At 32.3% G+C, this 20,603-nt stretch overlaps 1 protein-coding gene, 1 long non-coding RNA gene and 1 pseudogene across 4 annotated transcripts; all 3 read left to right on the top strand.

Moving 5' to 3' along the window:
• Positions 1-980: 980 nt before the first annotated feature.
• LOC133784183 (uncharacterized) lies at positions 981-1,965 on the top strand. The gene is made up of 2 exons (XR_009871187.1): positions 981-1,058; positions 1,736-1,965. It is a non-coding gene; the product is annotated as an uncharacterized LOC133784183 (long non-coding RNA).
• A 6,554-nt stretch (positions 1,966-8,519) lies between these two features.
• On the top strand, positions 8,520-14,919 carry LOC133785430 (gibberellin 2-beta-dioxygenase 8-like; annotated as a pseudogene).
• A 628-nt stretch (positions 14,920-15,547) lies between these two features.
• On the top strand, positions 15,548-19,249 carry LOC133782498 (gibberellin 2-beta-dioxygenase 8-like). Of its 3 annotated transcripts, none has more exons than XM_062221816.1 (4): positions 15,548-15,698; positions 16,320-17,001; positions 18,091-18,418; positions 18,833-19,249. In XM_062221816.1, the coding sequence occupies exons 2-4, from the start codon at positions 16,523-16,525 to the stop codon at positions 19,082-19,084; spliced, it is 1,059 nt and encodes a 352-aa protein (XP_062077800.1). In that variant the 5' UTR covers positions 15,548-15,698; positions 16,320-16,522; the 3' UTR covers positions 19,085-19,249. The 3 variants fall into 3 exon arrangements, with proteins under 3 accessions (XP_062077800.1, XP_062077799.1, XP_062077801.1); XM_062221815.1 differs by having other exon boundaries at positions 15,548-15,694; XM_062221817.1 differs by having other exon boundaries at positions 15,548-15,694; positions 16,697-17,001; positions 18,833-19,248.
• The last annotated feature ends 1,354 nt before the right edge of the window (positions 19,250-20,603 follow it).

Genomic DNA, 20,603 nt, shown 5'->3' on the forward strand with positions numbered 1-20,603 from the left:
AAAAGCTGCAATATTTGCTTATGTTTATCTTATAAAAAATATCATAGGATGGGATATACGCTAATGGTAATTCTGTCTCATTACAAAATGCACCACATTAAACTATACTATGATCTTGGATTATGGAATGGTAGAGATGTGTAGGAATTAGTTTTTCGTATGGCATGCATTATTTTCTCTCATGGTTTGTACCAAATAGTTGTAGAACTAGTATATTGTTAATCTTCATGACTATATGAAGAAGTAACTAAAATTTCTAAATATATCAAGTAATGTGTTTTTATATATGGCAAGTTCTCTTTCAATTCTAAACTTGGCAATATAGTGTCTTTGCATGAATAGTGGTCTTCCTTGGTAATATATCACATTTTTTCCTTTATTTTTTTATTATAATCTTAACATTTGACTGTCTAATTAATAATTAAGTTGATTATAGAATTTTAAATAACATGACTTGGGGTAATAACATGATATGGAACATACATCTAACTTTTTTATTTTTTATAATGTTGATAATAATGTTTAGGTTAATATTTTGATTGGTCTTAAAGCATTGGATCAGTAGCTAATTGCAAGAGGTATGTTGTATTTGATTTTTTTTTAATTTTCAATATTTTACAATTTTGAATGATAATTGTATTACTTTAGTGGAGTTTGAATATCTTAGATATTCATCTGTATTGAAGTAGGTTCCGAGAATTATGTGTGCTGCGGTGATAACGAAAGATTGAGAACTTGCATGTCTTAGTGAAGTAGGTTATGAGAATTTTGTGTGCTGCAGTGATATATGGATGAAAACTTGTGTGCTGTTTGATTTGTTTGACATGTTGGTGTTGAATGTGACAGATGGCTAGGCTAGTAAATTAAGGGATATGTTGTTTGAGTTTCTATAGATGTTGACATGTTGGCTTTTGAATGTAATAAAATATATAGCAGTGTCTTTATGTAACACTGAGAACAAGTTTTGGAGCTAGTTAGTCGACAAAATGGAATATTTGGTTTTCGAGCAAGAAAAGCAATATCCATCTGGAGTAAGATGACAACTTTCAAATGCACATGTATGTTTGCTTTGCTATGTAGCTTGGTAAATGTGTGTGTTGCATTTCTATAGATTATCTCTTGTATAATAATATTTATTCTCCTATAAATGTTTAGTATAATTGTCTCCTCGCTTTTGTTTAGGATTCATTCTCTGAAATCTGTCTTGTTTTGTCGCTCGATATAGAAAATAACTTAGTGTGGCAAAATATAGAATTTGTCTTTGGTAAGGACTTTCAACACTAGTTTTTATGAAATTGCAGTATTTTTTTTCTAGAGATGTGACACTCAAAGTTCTTTGGGATTTAAATGTTGGTTCGAAATTATTTCTTCATAGCATGTGGACTGTCTATAGGTTAATTAGTATGTGTGAGTAACTAAATATCTCTCCAAACTCCAATACTAAATCTAGACAGTATGCAGATTGATATCTAGTTGCATGAGGATTAAAATTTAATCATTAAAAAATGTTGAAATTTGTAAACATATACAAGTGTGGCTAGCTCTCTTGAAACATATTTCTTATCCCAAATTTTTCATTGATCTTTTGGACGTGCTTATTTTCTAAAGATATATTTTTTTATAAATACAATATTCTAATATTAATTATCAGCTTGCAATGGATTGATTGTTTCTAAGCAAACTTTTGAAAAGTTTGATGAACTTAATAATTAAAGAACTTTTTTATAATGTTCAGGTCTATATTGAGATGCATTTCTTTGGCGCAATACTAGACAACATTGGTAGTTGAAGTTTTTAGAATCAAAAATATATTTCACTAACTTTGTATACATTTCTTGTTTAATATTTGGTGATGATAGAATTTGACTGTAGTATAAACTATCATGTAATATGATTTTGTAAGCCGAGTAGACTAAATATTGAAATTATATTTTTGAGTAATTAATAAAAAAATATTTTGTTGTATTTTCTTTTGAAAATTTTAGAAATCTAACATATATAATACATTTTGGACTCTCAAAGGGATATATATTTTTAAATCAAAATGAAAATTGTAGTTGCATTTTTTTTTTTAAAATTTACTTTTAAGGGCATGCAAAGCAAGTCCTAAAATCTTAATTTAAAGACACTCAGCGAGATCTTTTAGAGTCCTAAAAACATTCTTTTACCTAAAAAATTACTTAAAGGCACTCAACGAGAGTTTTTAGGACTCTCAACGCGAGTCCTAAAAAACCTCAGTTTTTAAGGCTCTCAAATAGATGACTCGCGCCCCGCGAGTCCTAAAAACTTTTTTAGGACTCGCAATGCTAGTCCTAAAAAGTCTTTTTTGTAGTAGTGTAAAAACCGGGTAGAGTACAACTGGCTGGTATATTCTGGCAGAATTCAACTTGTTAGTCAAAATGGGCAGTGATTAATTGCTCGGAAAATTTTCTATATATTTTATGTGTTTAACAAGTAATTAACTACTCGAACAGATTCAGTCAAGAAGCGAGTGACCAAGGATCTTTTAACCCTCGATCACGTGGGGGGCACTGTAGCGTCCTAAATTTTCTATTAAGGTGTAGGGCCTTGATTAGCGTGTCTGAATGGCAATAAGTGATTTAATGTGCTAATGTGTGAATTTGATGAATATGTGATTAGAAATGCATGTTTAGGTGAATTAAATATGCATGTGGGCCCCATTTGGTTATCAGGGGCATGTTTGTAATTTTAGCCTGTTGAGGGCATAAATGTGATTATTATGATATATTTGTGATATATCTATGTTGCACAATCCAAGACAGTCCTAGGGAGCAGTTAGCTAGAAAGTCACAACGAGGTCGAAAACCCGACTCGGGGCAAGTCGAGGGGTATTTTGGGTATTAGATATTTTATTGGGTTATCGGGTTATGAAAATAAATATTTGGAGATATATTTTAGGATAGAATGTTTAGGAGGGAATATTGTGGGAATTTACTATTTTGCCCTCGGGGACTTAACAGGATTTGGAAAATGACTAAATTGTCCTTGGGGTTACTTAAGGGTTAAGGGTTAATAATTTATTTTTGTTTAAAATTTATAGGAAATTGTTGTTTTGGTGGTATTTGGATTGAAAATTAGATTAAATTTTATGTTATTTGGGTTAAAAATTCGTCTGAATATTACTTTTATTTAGAAAAAAAAGGAATAGACTTCAGTTATTTGGAAAATATAGAAGTCTATTCTATACTTTTAACTTTGGTTTTGACCAAATAACTGAAGTTAAAAGTCCTCACTACCTGATATCAGCATGTATCCAAGACTTTTAACTTTGTTATTTGGTAAAAATCGAAGTTAAAAGTCTAGAATAAACTTCAGTTTTTCCAAATAATCGAAGTTAAAAGTCTAGAATAGGCTAATCTCTCACTGCCTCTATCTTACTTGGGTCAACCAGTATCCCCTCCTTACTGACAATATGGCCCAGAAATGTAACTTGCAGTAACCAGAACTCGCACTTGCTAAACTTAGCATATAACTTGTGCTCCCTCAATCGCTGTAACACAAGGCGCAGATGATGCTCATGCTCTGTCTCTAATTGGGAGTACACCAGTATATCATCGATAAACACAATCACGAACTTATCCAGGTAGTCCTTGAAAATCCTATTCATCATATCCATGAAAGCTGCTGGGGCATTGGTTAATCCAAAGGACATAACCAGAAATTCATAATGCCCGTACCTTGTCAGAAAAGTTTTCTTCGGTATGTCCTCCTCTTTAATCCTCAACTGATGATAGCCTGACCGGGGATTGATCTTTGAAAACACCGTACTCCCCTGTAGCTGGTCGAATAAATCATCAATCCTAGGCAGTGGGTACTTATTCTTAATGGTCAGCTTATTCAACTCCCTGTAATCAATGCACATCCTAAGCAACCCATCCTTCTTCTTAACAAATAGCACTGGAGCACCCCATGGCGAGAAACTCGGTCTGATAAACCCCAAATCCAACAATTCCTGTAACTGGATCTTTAATTCCTTTAACTCTGTTGGAGCCATTCTATAGGGTGCCCTGGAGACTGGCTCCACCCCCGGTGCCAACTCTATGATGAATTCAATCTCCCGCTGTGGTGGCAATCCTGGCAGGTCTGTTGGAAACAAGTCTGGAAACTCACAGACCAACCTAGTTTCATTCGGTCCACTGAAGTTGCTCTAGAGGTGTCCACGACACTTGCTAGGAATCCTATGCAACCTTCCTGCATCAGGTCTCTAGCCTTTAGTGCAGAAATCATAGGCACTCGCGGTCCATTCACCGTCCCCACAAACACAAAAGATACCTCGCCTTGTGGTTCAAAAGTCACCATTCGCTGCTTGCAATCAATCGTAGCTCCATACCTCGTTAACCAATCCATCCCTAATATCATATCTAAGTCATCCATGTCTAATTCAACCAAATCAACAAACAATTCTCTACCATCTATCTCTACTGGTAATGCTCTAATCCATCTCTTAGAGACTACCAATTCTCCTGTTGGCAACAAAGTCTGAAAACCCCTAGCATACACAATACTAGGTCTACAAAGCTGGTCTATCACCCTAGCAGATACAAATGAGTGGGTAGCCCCTGAATCAATCAATGCAGTATACAAAGAACCAGCGCTAGAGATCTGACCTGTCACAACTGAGGGACTAGCCTCCGCCTCAGTCTGAGTTAAAGCAAATACTCTGGCATGAGCAAGACTGTCTCCCTGCTTTGGCTCCTCTTTCTTAGCTTGTGGGCAGTCTTTCTTCAGATGGTTGGCACTCTCACAGATGAAACATGCCCTAATCCGGCACTCACCCTGATGTCGTCGCCTGCATCGAGGACACACTGGAAAACTCCTCCAGTTGTCACCTCCGCCCTGATGACCACCAACAGAACCTCGTACCCTCCTATCAGAACTAGGAGGAACAAATGAATCTGGAACCCTTCTTTTCTGCTCACTGGGGCCACTGCCCCGACTAGATCCAACAAAAGGAGGCACCGTCCTCCTGGCATCGCGCCTAACAGCGCCGTCCTTCCATATCTGATCCTTAGCCCTCTCTGCAGTAAGGGCCTTATCCACTGATTGAGCATAAGTAGTGGTCTCTGGAATCAACGCAATATTCACATCACGGGCGATCATCACATTCAACCCCCATATAAATCTATCTCTCCTGGCCGCATCCGTCGGCACTAAGTCTGGCGCAAACTTTGCCAGTCTGTCGAATCTCAAGGCATACTCAGTAACTGATAACCTGTTCTGAGTCAGGTTGATAAACTCATCAACCTTCGCAGCTCGAACTGCTATGCTGTAGTATTTCTCATTAAAGATACTCTTAAATTCTTCCCAAGTCATGGTTGTAACATTCCTCCGCTGACTCACTACATCCCACCAGACGCGGGCATCCTCCTTAAGCATGTAGCTAGCACAGGCTACCCTTTCACTTCCTTCGACCCTCATAAAGTCTAAGATCAAGGAAATCATGTTCATCCACTACTCGGCCCGCAGTGGGTCTGACCCACCCTCAAAGGTAGGAGGTTGTTGCATCCTGAATCTTTCGTACAAGGGTTCCCACTTGTTCTCAACCACAAGCTGAACTGGCACTGGCGCCACATTCTGCTGTATTGGTAACCCTGTGACCTGTGAAGGGGTCTGCTGCCTCATCTGACGGAGTTCTTCCTCTGTTCTCCGTAACCTAGCCTCCATTTCGGCTAATATCTGCTGCCAGTTCTGTGGGGCAGGTGGAGGGTCCTGACCCTGATTGTCATCCTCGGCTCTGCTGCCGCGGAGTCTAGATGATTGCCGAGGCATTACAACTATATGCCTGCAATCAGTGACACCGCTCATCAGGCATGATAACAAAATCCAATTCCACCTCCCATTCCCAACAACCAACCAAAATCAACAATCTAGATAAAATGCAAATAGCATATAACACACAACGGGCCTTGCCCTGGCATCATGCATATGTTATTTCATTCGTCATGCTCTTTATAAACAAAGCAGGAAAACAGAACAATCAAGCACATATTCAAACGTAATAATCAACCATACCAATCAACCCTAAGTCGAGCTTTTCAATGGCAGCGTGCGTACATGTTCGGTCAATCTTTAGAACCAATAAACCTTGGCTCGCTCTGATACCAAGTTGTAACACCCTACTACCTTAGAGCCGTTACTAAGTGAGTTTAAAACGTGCAATTAGCTCGTTAATGAGGTTTTTAGAATAAAAGTGTGATTTAATGGAAGTCTAGGCTGTAATCTTTGAAAGTCCCTTAATTCATTGAAAATCTCAAGTGTCTTACATTTGGGATCCCAAACACATGGTTTGTAAAATACTTACAACTCAAAACAGGTTTACAGATAATTAACCATCAAACTATAGTTTTATACAGCCATTTCTCAAAAACACCCCCAATCAAAGCAGTCGGGCAGGCTAAACATGTACGCGCTGCCCCCACGCTCTCCGTACTCATGGCTGGTTGACTTTCTCTTTGCTCTTACCTGCAACACAGAGCACCCGTGAGTCGAAGCCCAGCAAGAAAACTCATACAGCACATAACATATGCATATCATACAATCACTATAGCAGATAACCCATAGTTAATCAGACAATCCTTAAGATTTAAACACATATACGGCCATGCCGTCTCAGAAGCGTTACCAAAGCCTGGGTTCTCGGTCCACACCGAAGGATATCCCATGTATTCATTGGGGTCTCACCCTAACCACAAGCACTTCATGTGTTAAGTGATATTCCCGGCCCCACTGCCGTTCTCGGCCTTTCGCTGTTCCCGGCTCCTTTTCCGTTCATTCTGCTACAACCACATATAGCATTCTCAAACAACAATCAAACATATAATAATTCATTTAAAGCTACATCCTAGCAATAATACAATCTAGGGTCGTGCCCTGCAACAATACTATGGGCCCAAGCCCTGCTCTACGGGTGCTACAGTTTTCTTACCTGTATCCCGAGCTTTCCGATGCACCAACGTCACAAGCACGGTCCTCTATCCCGAGCCTCTCCAAAATCCTAGTCACAACACATATATAAAACACTTTTAATACTAACCAATCCCAAAACCACTTCCCGGGACCAATCCTGTACTCTCGGGACCTCTAATTCCCTAAAACAATGTATTGGAACCATCCCCTGAGCCCCCGGGCAAAAGCCCTAAAAATACAATATTTGGCTGTAAAAAATGGCCTAGGGCCACGACACTCCCATCAAGGGCCGCGATGCCCAGAAGCCTCCCCTGATCCTAATGCAAGCCTGCGCCGCGACACCAAAGAACAAGCCTGCGACGCTCCTACGCGAACCTAGATTTTTGGGTTTTCCCCTGCATTTTTCCCGAGCCAAAACACCTCCAATTAAACCCAAACAAATACCTAAACCCCAAAATCAATTTAAAACCTCAAACAAACCATTTAACAACCTATAAACATAAAAAACAAGCTTAGCTACACAATCACACCCAAGATCCACACTTGAGTTTCAGATTTCACAAATTCAAACCATGGCTTCTAAGACCTAAACCAGAGTTTGAAAAAAAATATAAACCATGCCTCTAAAATCTCAAACCATACCAGATACGAAATTCAAACATGATAAAAACTCTTACCTCAATCAAGATTTTAGCTTGAATTCACCTCAATCCCAACTTCAAGCCACTTAACCCTTGATTATCCAAACTAAGTTTTCCAAGCCAAACCAGCCATATTCCCTTTAAATTCCACACTTAATCTGTGAAAATCAAACCTAAATTTAAACAAAAACAGAGCATAACTCTTACCTCTGAATAATCCTAGCCTTATCTTGATTTTGGTTGCCTCAAACCTCTTGATTCCCTTCCTAGGTTTCAAACTCAGCTTCCTTCTTGTTCTCCTCTTTCCTTCTAGCTTTTTCTTCTAATTAATTTCAGCATAAACCAACATATGACTAAGTATAATACATGATCCACCCTTTCCTTCAGTTGAAGTTTATCCAACCCTTTGCCAAATTACTATCTTACCCCTTCTTCTAAATCCTTTCCCAACTAAACCTCAAGGCCCTTTTTGTCATTTCATCTCTATTACTATTCTACCATTTTCCCATCACAACTTGTTACTCTCAGCAGTTACCAATAGTTACCCAGGTTACTCAATCACCAATAACCATTAACCACTAATTCTCAACTCAACTTACGAAATTCCCAAAGTACCCCTGGGCTCCTCCCGAGCCGGGTATTAAAATCCCGTTGTGACTTTTAAGCTAACAGCTCCCTAGGACCGTCTCGGCACATGCATCACATTAATATCACCACACTCACGTGGTACAACTCACATAATACAATTATCACATTTATGCCCTCAGCGGGCTAAAATTACCAATTTACCCCTAACATGCAAACGGGGCCCACATGCATATTTATACTGCCTAAACATGCATTCTAATCACATATTCATTCAAATTCATATATTATCATGTTAATTCACTTATTGCCCTCCAGACACGCTAATCAAGGTCCTAAACCTTATTAGTAACTTGGGGTGTTACAATGGGTAAGTTTAAAACTTTTGCCCGACCCATCAATACTTTCTTTGTTTGACATTTGAGTTATATCTAGTATTATTTTTCTCATGCAATGAACATTTGATGTTGCTTATATTGGCGCCATATGCATATCATGCTTATTGTTGTGATTTGGTGAACTCAGATCTAAATAACCGTGAAGAGATTGTACCAGTCATCGTCAATGCTTTCAATATTTTTTTCTCAGTGAATCTTCCTAATGTCAAGATCACTGATAATCTACACATTAAGCAACCTCAAGTAAATAATTGCACCTAAAATATTGAAATTTTTATAGTTAAGTAGAATGTGTACACATTTTTTACTAAGTCAATTAATTTAATTAGTTATACTTTTAAATAATTAATGTACACACCAACTGGACCGTGTTGCATGTGGATACTACATAATGAGGATGTTGAAGGAATTGATTGAACATGTGAGTCCAAAACACTTCTTGAGAACAATATACATATATATATATCAATTTAAATTTACAAATTATTTTTGAAATCAAATATAAATGTAATCAAATAATTCATTAATATATTTTACTTTGCATTTTTTTGCAGCTAACAAGTACGAAATATACAAAGGCACAACTTGAAGAGATGCGACAAGAATGAACGACAGATATATTACCCATAATCCAAAGTCACCAACCGCTTTATAATTAAGTTTTATTAGTTTTTACCGCTTTCTTCATACATAGTGCAATGCTTGTTAATTTTGCATATATCTAACATATATTGCTCATCTTATAACACAATTTAATATTTCATTAATGAAAATTTTCAATTTCATTTTATTAGTTATATCAATTTTAATATAATTAATCTAAATCAATTTCAATTTAATTAATTTTATACAATTTTAATTTAATTAATTCTAATCAATTCCAATTTAAATCAATTTATTTTTAAAAACAATGGGAGACCTTAGATAGGATGTCTACTGTGAGAGTAAATTTTTAATGTCTCTCAAATAAGTCATAAAATTACCATTTTGTAGTAGTGATATATTATTACTTCATACTCGTGTTGTTTGGTAACAATTAAAAAAATAGTTATTTATTTAATTAATTAAAAATTTGACAATTAAACATAAAATGTGTTTGGTGACTCTACTTTTATTTATTATTTTTTTAAATTTTAATTAAAATTTTGAAAATTTTAAAAATAGAATTTTTTTCACTTTCAAATTTTTTTTAAACAATTTTCAATTTTTTTTTCCTTCTGTTCTTTAAATTAACATATCATATTGTTAAACAAAAAATAAAAAAAAAAGTTATCAAACGCATTTATTATTTTTTATTTTTAAAAATAAAAAACAAAAATAGTTACCAAACATATTTTTATTTTTTAAAAATAAAGAAACAAAAATAAAATAATATTTCTATTTTTGTGTTTAGAAAATTCAAAATAAAATTTTTTACCAAACGAACCATTATTTTTACAGAACATATTTATAATATATGTGTGAATGATTTTTCTAAAAGAAAGTGAAATAGAGAAAAGAGGAGCTTTGTTGTGAAAAGATATAAGCTCGGTCTAATTTAGCTGTGTTATTATAATGTATTCACTTTTATTATATATGTCTATTTTAAAATACTTTTTAATATTTTTGATCGCAGGGTTGGCCTTGTTCTTATGTACATGAATATTAGATACAACTAAAGCTGCCAAAAAGAAGAAAATCTGAAGAAACACGTGGCTTTGTTTCAATGTGCAGTAACTAAAGCAAATAATTTTGGTCCTCAAAGTTACAATTAAAAAAAAAAAATCTTACTTACAGGAACTAGACTGACACCTCTACATAACAGATTTTAATTTCCGATAAAGCGTGTACTACTTTTTGTACTGATTTATGAAGCAGTATATGAATGTGTCCCACTGGTGAGCCGTATCCTAAAAGGCAGAGAGAGCCACGGGAACTACAGCGAGCCTCCATTGGGCATTCACGGTGTGCCCACGTGAACAAATAAAGCCCCGTCCCCCCTCTGGTTGGGGAGCTCGTGCGTTGACAGGAGGTTTACTGTTCAATTGGGCCACCATATATCATCTATATCTATATATAAAATATATGAGTACAAAATAAGGGTGCACTGGAACCAAATTAGCACGGTAGCTTAATTATCTGATGTTCCAAACCCTTATTTACTTACACACATCTTCTATATAATAAGTGCAAAGATAACTATAATTTTTAATTTTAACCGTTTTTTATTTATTTATTTTTGGTTAATTTTAACCGAATATTTTTATATATAACAAAATATTATTATATTTAATAGTAAATATGACTTAAATTTTAATCAAATTAAATAAATAAATAATTAATTAAACAAATTAAAATAAGATATTTTATTATGACAATTATTTAAAAATAATAAAATCATATGTTTTATATCTTCAATAAAATTTAATTAAACTTAAACTTCACATATTAGAATAATATAATATTAAATATATAACATAATATAATTTACTATTAATTAGAAACAAACTTTAAAAAAAAACTAGCAACAACCTTAAATTTAAAATCCATGTATAATATTAATATGATTTGAGCTCATTTTCTTCGTCAAATTCACTAAAAGATATTGCGAGTTACATTATAAACTAAAAATAGTTGATGCATGTATACTATTTTACACTATGATTTTTTCTATTATTAATTTCTTTTTAAATATTATTGTAATTTATATATATGTCGTATAGCCATGTAAATATATATATGTCAATGTTGTGTTTAGATGTCATATATGTAGAGATAATTGATATAAATATTTATATATACTATAAAACTATAATTCATTCTATTATATATTGAAAAAAAGTGAACCGGTTTTTATTAAAATTATAGACAATGTTTTGTCCTAATTTTTTAATATATTTATGTCATATAAAAACTTTAAAACTAATTAAACGTACATTACACGTTATTTTTACCCAATATATATAAAAACTGTGTAGATAACAGAAAGTCTTAATTTCAACAGTTTTTCATTTTTTTTCCGTTAACTTTTACGAAATATTATTATATTTAATAGAATATTGTTATAAATAAATATACATGACTTAAAATTAAATAAATAAATAATGAAAAAATTACAATAAAATATTTTAAAGATATTTTACAATGATAGTTATTTAAAAATAATAAAATCATATGTTTTATAACTTAAATAAAATTTAATTAAACTTAAACTTCATTTATTAGAATAATATCATATTAAACAGACAATATATATATATATTTATATATAATCTACTATATCAACTAGCAACAAACTTCCTCTAAAAAAACAAGCAAATAACTTAAATTTAAAATTCACCTATAATATTAATACTATATTAAATATATAATATATAATCTCTTATTGTCACTGCCAAATTAAAAAATTAGAACAAACATAAACTTAAACAAAAATTAATTAATTAAAATATGATATTTTAAAGATATTTTATGATAATTTAAATAATTAAATATATAATCTTTTATTGTCACTGCCAAATTCAAAAAATAAAATAAACGTAAACTTAAACAAAAATTAATTAAATAAAATATGATATTTTAAAGATATTTTATGATAATTTAAATAATTAAATCATATCTATTTAAAAATAATAAAGCCAACCCAATACTACAAACTGCATAAATCACTCAACTTTCTCTAATATATAAACGACAAAAATAAGAAATATCCACCAATCGAAATACCTTATTCTACATAAGCATATATAAATATGTATATAAAAATAAAAATGAAGCAAAAGGGTACCCTGCTCTTGGCCTCGATATTGTCGATGGTGTCGCTACTCTCGACCTCAAGAGTGATGATCTTACCAGTGAAGGTCTCAGCGAAAATCTGCATCTTTCTTCTTCTACTATTATTATGTCTTCTTCTTCTTCTTCTTCTGGTTTCAAGGGTTTGAAAAATTTAGTGGAACCAAGTGTGGTTATATCATTTTTTTAATCTTATAAGTTTGTGTGATAGTCTATTTTTTATCAAGTGATTGATTATCTTTTTCTTCATCAAATTCACCAAAGGACATTGCGAGATACATTTGAAGTTAAAAATAGTTGATGTATGTATACTGCTATACACTATGACTTTTTCGATTCTTATTTTATTATATTATTAATTTTAAAAAAATATTATTGTAATTTATATATATGTCATGTAGCTATGTAAATATACATCAATGCAGTGTTTATATATCATATATGTAGAGATTATTGATATAAATATTTATATATACTATAGAACTATAATTCATTATATTTTATGTATATATTCTTAAAAAAAAAGTGAACCAATTTTTATTAATGTTAGAGAATAGAATCCCACATGGAAAGTATGTGGGATCATCATACCATTTATAAGAGCATGAGTTGCTCCACTCATCACTAATTGGTTTTGAGATAGAACCTCATGCTTCTTACCATGCACTACTTTCCACATTCTAACATGGTATCAGAACCAAAGAAAACTCTAACGAGTATGTATCCGATCCAAATCCAAAACCGGTTCAAAAAGAGAGCCAAAAGAGCCATTTGTGATTCAGGGATAGCGAGCTAAAAGAGCCAACGAACCACTTGCGATCGAGCTGTCCAAGATTGGTGAGCAAAAATAGCTACCATCTTGAGGAGGATGTTAGAGAATAGAATCCCACATGGAAAGTATGTGGGATCATCATACCATTTATAAGAGCATGAGTTACTCCACTCATCACCAATTGGTTTTGAGATGGAACCTCATGCTTCTTACCATGCATCACTTTTCACATCCTAACAATTAAAATTATAGACAATGTTTTACCAGAAATTTTTTAATACATTTATACATTATATAAAACATATTTTATTTATTTTTATGATATTGTTTATTTATTTAAAATTTATATGATAATTTAAAAAATATAATTAAAATAAATATATTTATAATTTTAAAACTAAGCAAATGGATTGTGCATTATTTTTTTACCTAGTATATATATATATATATATATATATATTTACACACATATATCCATATAGACATTACGCGTACGTGAGATAATCACGCAAAATATATGATGTATACAATGTAGTAATTTTGTTGTATACAATGTTGTTTGTTATGCTCTATACAGTGTTTTTATTCTTCTACGTTAGCCATAATATTTCTGCATGTATGATATACCACTAACATATATATTATATACGTACATATGTATTTAATATTAGTCTGTGTTTATGTCATTCCAAAGTTAAGTCTTTTAAACGCAAAAGATATTTATCTGTTTAGTTTCTGTTTATGATTGCTTTCCATTTTTAATCCCACATTTCGATCTGTAGGTTAGCCATTGAAGAATTTACAGATAGAGCATTCAGTTTAGCTAAAAACTTAGCTGAAATACTAGCAGCAGGGAAAATGGGATCCAGCTATTTCGAAGAGAACTGTCCGCCAAACTCAAGTTATTTTCAACTTAACAGATATCCGCCATGTCCATACTCTTTCCAAGCTCCAAATGTTTGGTCTCGTCCCTCATACCGATAGTGATTTCCTCTCTGTTGTGCCAAGACCAAGTCAGAGGCCTACAGTTATTCAAAAACGTAAGATATATGGGTTGCCGTTAAACCTAACCCCAAAGCCCTTGTTATCAACATTGGCAACTTATTTCAGGTACATCTAACTCATATATAAATAAAGACATATACATATGGATGAATCTCCAATTGGCCTTAATTTTTTTTTGAAAAGAAATGAGTGTTTGGAAATTCAAAATACATATATAGAGAAAGAATTGTTTTGAGGTAATTGTTGCTAACAAATGCAATCAGGTCAAGTATTTTCTTTAACATTAGTAAACAATTAAGGTGAATTTAATGTATAATCTCTGTCTGTCTGTCTGTCTGTCTCTCTCTCTCTCTCTATATATATATATATACATATTGTCACAAAATTTCATCATTATTTGAAACGGATGAAAGAACATAGAGTAAACACTTGAATAATCATGATATACAAACCACAACACATTCCCTTTTGGCGAAAGTGTATATATACAGTCCCAGCTTCTTCATATACTCTGACTAATAATTTCTATACAAATCTGAAATCTGATGATCATATATATATATGTACATTAATTATGTAGGCCTTGAGTAATGGAGTTTACAAAAGCATAGGACACAGAGTGGTTGCAAGCAGTGGTGAAAGTGAGAGGTTTTCTGCTGCCCCAACAAATGATGCCAAAATAGAGAGCTGCAGCCATAGACAGACCTCAATTTATAGGCACTTAACTTTCAGAGAGTACAAAAGTCAAATCCAAAAGGATGTCCAAGACACCGGTGATAAAGTAGGCCTCCCGTGGTCTCTAGCTTCTATATTCCTATAACTTTATAATAACTGCTATATGCAAATATATATTACGAGAGAGAAATAAGAGAGACCTAAAATGTCACAAAGCCAGCCAATTACTATAAGCTTAATGAAAAAGGAAAGAAGTGACACGCCATATGAGTATTTCCAATTAACTACTTTTGAAAATATATATTTATTATATATTGCCGACATGCCATATGAGAATTTGATGTTACTGCCACCAATGAAGTATCAAGTTATAGACATTAATTATTTGGTTATATATAAATGAGAGACTTGGAGGAATGATAACCAAATATTGAGTTTGTGTTCCTAATAATTAACAATTAATGTAATTAAAGCTCTAAAAATTGGACTAAGTTACACACCTTTACATTTATGTACATATATTTATATATAATTTCTTGTTCCATATTCATTTTTAATTGGCATATATTTAGGAAAAAATAAAAAAGGTCTTTTCAATTTCTCTCTCTAAATAGATTTCTCAATATTTTATCTGATGAAATATTCAAACGCGTGTTTCTCTTTTGAACCATAGATTCTCAATCGATCAACACAGTCTCACCTAATTTTGATATCCACAATGCCTATATATAAGTAAGTGTACCTTACCAATGAGTTACTACTTTCCAATTACTTTTGAGAGATACATATATGATATATAGCTATATACATATACACACTTTGCTTTTTAAATCTCAAAAGCAGTTAGTACAAGTTCTCCATGCAGAAACACTGAAAATGAGTTGCGAAGCTAGCATTTCGTACACATATTTGGCTTTCAAGTACGTACGTACTTCTTTTAAATTTCCTGAATTCGTATATTACTATAGAACTTGTCATGGTCATTTTCATCAATTTCTTTTTTTCTCACTAATTAACCATGGTTGAGTTTATTCTTTTAAATCCAATTATATATATATATATATAAAGTTCTACTATGCGTCACTCTGTATAATACTTTTCCCTATTTGATAAGGATAGTTGTTTAGATCTTATACGTATAGAAATGAACATATTATTTGTATAAACACAATTTGAAGAATTATTATACGCTTCTATAAAATACTAATTTAAGGAAAATACATGACTACATTCAATATATATAGGTATATCTACATGGTCACTAATATATATATATATATATATATGACCTTACCAAAATTAATCAGCCAGTCCAATAGTTAGCAAAATAAAATAGAAGTTAATTTTCTAATTACCATAGCATCGATATATATAAATCACTCACAGAGAAAAAAAAAAAAGATCTAACCTTTGTAATGAAGAATGCTTTTAAAATACATGGCGTAGTTAATAACTTATTACTAAGTTTGTAAATACATTAATGTTGTTTTAGTTATATATATTATGTGTATATGTACTAATATATATAACAATTATGTATCACAGGTTATAATTAATTATCCAAAAGGACAAAGTACTATATATTCTAATCCATCTCTCACCTAGCAAGCTAGGTCATCATTTCATTTCATCTGATCAACATAACATTTCTCAGCAATCCTTCTCCTTATAACTCAAGCTACTATATAAAAAGTCAGTCTTTCATTTAGGCTAAGGTTTCCATCTAGTAGCAAAGCAACATAATCATTATGGAGGTTGATCCTCCATTTCATGAAACTTACAAGGCCCTCTTCCCAGATTTCATGAATTGTATTACTGGTAGTGATCATAAAAAACCTAATTCGATGATTGAGGAATATAAACTGCCTTTAATCGATCTTAGTCATCTAATGATGAGTAATCCTGATGACCAATACCATAAGGAGGTGATGAAAGAGAGTTGCATAAGGGAGATCGTTGATGCAGCCAGCAATTGGGGTTTCTTTGAAGTTGTCAATCATGGGATTCCAGAACAAGTTTTAAAGTGCATGAAACATGAGCAAAAGAAGGTATTTCATCAACCTTTCCTGGAAAAGTCTCAAAAAAATGTTCTCAACTTATCACCAAATAGTTACCGTTGGGGGAATCCGAAAGCTACTTGTCTCAACCAGCTTTCTTGGTCAGAAGCCATTCATATATCTCTCACAGATATTTCCAAAATGAATAATACAAAATACAACAATCTCAGGTATATGTATATACATATATTATAGTTTCATACATATTTCAATGATTTCTCTCTATAATTAATTAAATTGCTATAAATTGTTATATAAAATGTAAATCATGCATGATAGTATTGATTGACTATGTGTGTATACCTATATATATAATACCAATAATTATAATTTTGGATTATAATTATGATTATACATTATGATGTTTTATTATAATTATAGGGTATTTCCTATTTGGATTTTATTTTATTTAAATATGTCTGTTAAAATAAAAACTATAAAATATTATAATTTAATAAATTTATCTTAAAGTGTTAGCCTTATGATATATATTTGGCTAAGAAATATAATCATATAGGTACTATTTGTTTCTAATTCTATTTAAACTTTTATTCCTAAGACCTATTTCGAATTCAATATTGTTGAAACTAACAAAAACTTTATTATTAATATTTTAACACGAGGCATAGAAAATTAAAAAATTAATAGATAAGGAAAACATGTATACTTTTTTTTTCATGTTTTTTTAATTGTATTCTTGGAAAGTTGGCAATTATTATGAATTGCATTATTAGGAGTAAGGAATTTCATTCATCTATCTAATGTGGTGAAAAAATATATATATTTTTTTAGTTTTTACTTTTTACCAAAATCATTTATTTTTCTCTGCTTACAAATAGAATTAAATGAACATTCAACAAAACAATTGGATAGCCACCTCAGACTAACTCAAGTAGTTGAGTGTGTAAGTGCATGGGGGAACACGTTTCAATTCTCTACTATATATATATATATATATATATATATATAAAACTGGATAAATTTTTTATTAGTAAATATATATATATCTAATATTCTTGCATAACATTATTTTGTTACATGTGGGTAGGCCATTTTCAACGATATAATTAAAAGTATTATACATCGAAAAGCTTAAGAGTAGGTTTTATTTTGTTTAATAAATACATATATATATATATATCATTTTTATCTCTATGTGTAGAAAGACTCGTGCATTTAAATACTTTGCTTCTAGTATTTTGTTTTGAGTTTCTGCTTGTGATTAATTTCCAATTTCAATCCTACTTTTCCATTCGTAGGTTAGCCATGGAAGAATTTTCAAATAGAGCATTCAGTTTAGCTAAACACTTAGCTGAAATACTAGCAGGGAACTTGGGCTTGAGATCCAGCTATTTCGAAGAGAACTGTCCGCCAAACTCAAGTTATGTTCGACTCAACAGATATCCGCCATGTCCACACTCTTCGAAGCTTCAAATGTTTGGGCTCGTGCCTCATACCGATAGTGATTTTCTCTCTGTTGTGTGCCAAGACCAAGTCGGAGGCCTACAGTTGTTCAAAGATGGAAGATGGGTTGCCGTTAAACCTAATCCAAAAGCCCTTGTTATCAACGTTGGTGACTTATTTCAGGTACAACTAATTAATATATAAATAAATAAAGGAAGAAATAAAAATTATTATACACATGGATGGATCTCCTATAGAACTTAATTTTTCAAAAAGAAATGAGAGTTTGGACATTCAATATACGTATGCATATATTGAGAGAGAATTGTGTTAAGGTAATTGTACTAACAAATGAAATCGGGTCTCGTATTTTCATTAACATTAGTAAATTAACAATATATGTGAATCTAATGTATAATCTCTCTATATATACTGTCATAATTTCATCATTACAAAGGACATATAAAAAACACTTGAATATACTCATGATACTAACCGCAACACATACCCTTTTGGCGAATGCATATATATATATACAGTCCCAGCTTCTTCATATACTCTGACCGATATCTATATATTTGTATATTAATTATGTAGGCCTTGAGTAATGGAGTGTACAAAAGCATAAGACACAGAGTGGTTGCCAGCAGCGGTGAAAGTGAGAGGTTTTCTGCTGCATATTTCTACTGCCCCAACAACGATGCCAAAATAGAGAGCTGCAGCCATAGACAAACCTCACTCTATAGGCATTTTACTTTCAGAGAGTACAAAAGTCAAATCCAAAAGGATGTTCAAGACACCGGTGATAAAGTAGGCCTCCCAAGGTTTCAAACTTCTATTTTCCTATAATTAATAAAAATTGATATATATATATATATTTATTAAGTTAGAGAAATAAGTGAGAGACATAAAATGTCACAAACCCAGCCAACTACTCTAAGCTTTAATGAATAAAAGAAAGAAGCGAGTTAGCCGCTATTGCTACAGAGTTTTCTCTATAATTAATTGGTTTCTTTTTTCTTTTTGGGTGGGGAAGGGTGGGGTGTCGTTTATTCAGATATGTATAATACGTATGTAAGTGAGTGTATATAAACATTATAGTAGGGAGCACTACCTATAGTTACTTCTAATAACTTAGTTGCAGATTACCTCCCAGGAAATTCTGTATAATTTAATAGGTGGAAATAAGAATTCAGACAGTAATCTATTGCACACGCAAATTAATATCAAACCAAGCAGGAATGCAACTTGCTTAAATATTGATTTTAATATTTTAAATTATATGGATAAAATTTGTAAGAAATACCTATTAACTACATTACATACCATTAAGCAAAATACTACAACTACCTATAGTGATTGAAAACAATCACTACCAGGAATTTTTTTTTTTTTTTTATATATATATAAACACATATAGAAAAATTCTACAATGCACACACTATATTTAGGTGTATTGGTACACCATTTTTTGTTTTAGGTATTTGGATAATTTTCGGAATAATTATTATTTTTTTGATTGTGTATATTGTAAGCTTTTAGAGCATCTTGCAAATTTTTAAGAAATTTTAAATAATTTACAATGTTGAAAATAAGGTTCAATTAGTTTGTAGTACGTGTGACTATTTTTTATGTGCGTGGAAAATAATATGTTGGAACTCTGTTCTGTTTTCGCCATTGTAAATTATTTAAATTTTTTTGAAAATTGACCAGATGCTTTAAATAACTATGTTGACGCGGTTCTTCGCCGACAGATAAATATACAAATATATAGGATGGATTAGTGCTGATTAGTGAACTGTAATATGAAAATAGCTTAATTCTAGACTTGAGAAATTAATAACATGGGAAAGTGATCACTCATTTCTTTTTAGGTGGTTCGAAGGTTAAAAATCCATCTAGTCCACCAGTCGATATTATTGATATCTCTTGGTTAATCCTTACAGAGTACTTCTTTACAAAAAATATCCCAACCCCTTGCAATGCCCAGGGCCTTGGTATTTATAGGAAGAGGATACCTGGGTTGGCAATGGGGTCATCCCGTGACCTCTTTACCCTTCACGTCATCTCTGTGACACTGATGATTAATTCCTAAAATCTGACAGTGAAGTGTGGTCTAATCAATAGGTAAGGAGGGATAATGGGCTGCATGGCCCAAACTAGGCGTGAGATGTCTGAATACGCACGTTTATACTGCGTGTCTGAGAATTCAAGAATGGAATATACACGTGATGTCTGATATATGCACGTTTATATTGCGTGGTTGTCTTTACAAGGATTCGGGTGTCAGATCTCTACCGCATCATGAGCTTGATGTAGCGCTAGCTCGTGATATCCATACCGCTGATCCGCTGCCTTCGAGTAAATT

Source organism: Humulus lupulus, chromosome 6 (assembly GCF_963169125.1).
Source record: "Humulus lupulus chromosome 6, drHumLupu1.1, whole genome shotgun sequence".
In the NCBI taxonomy this organism is placed as follows: Eukaryota; Viridiplantae; Streptophyta; class Magnoliopsida; order Rosales; family Cannabaceae; genus Humulus; species Humulus lupulus.

Coding starts and splice junctions, on each gene's coding strand:
- LOC133782498 (XM_062221816.1), top strand. CDS start 16,523: ATGGAGGTTGATCCTCCATTTCATGAAACTTACAAGGCCCTCTTCCCA. Junction 17,002..18,090: donor ACAAAATACAACAATCTCAG/GTATATGTATAT, acceptor TTCCATTCGTAG/GTTAGCCATGGAAGAATTTT. Junction 18,419..18,832: donor ACGTTGGTGACTTATTTCAG/GTACAACTAATT, acceptor TTAATTATGTAG/GCCTTGAGTAATGGAGTGTA.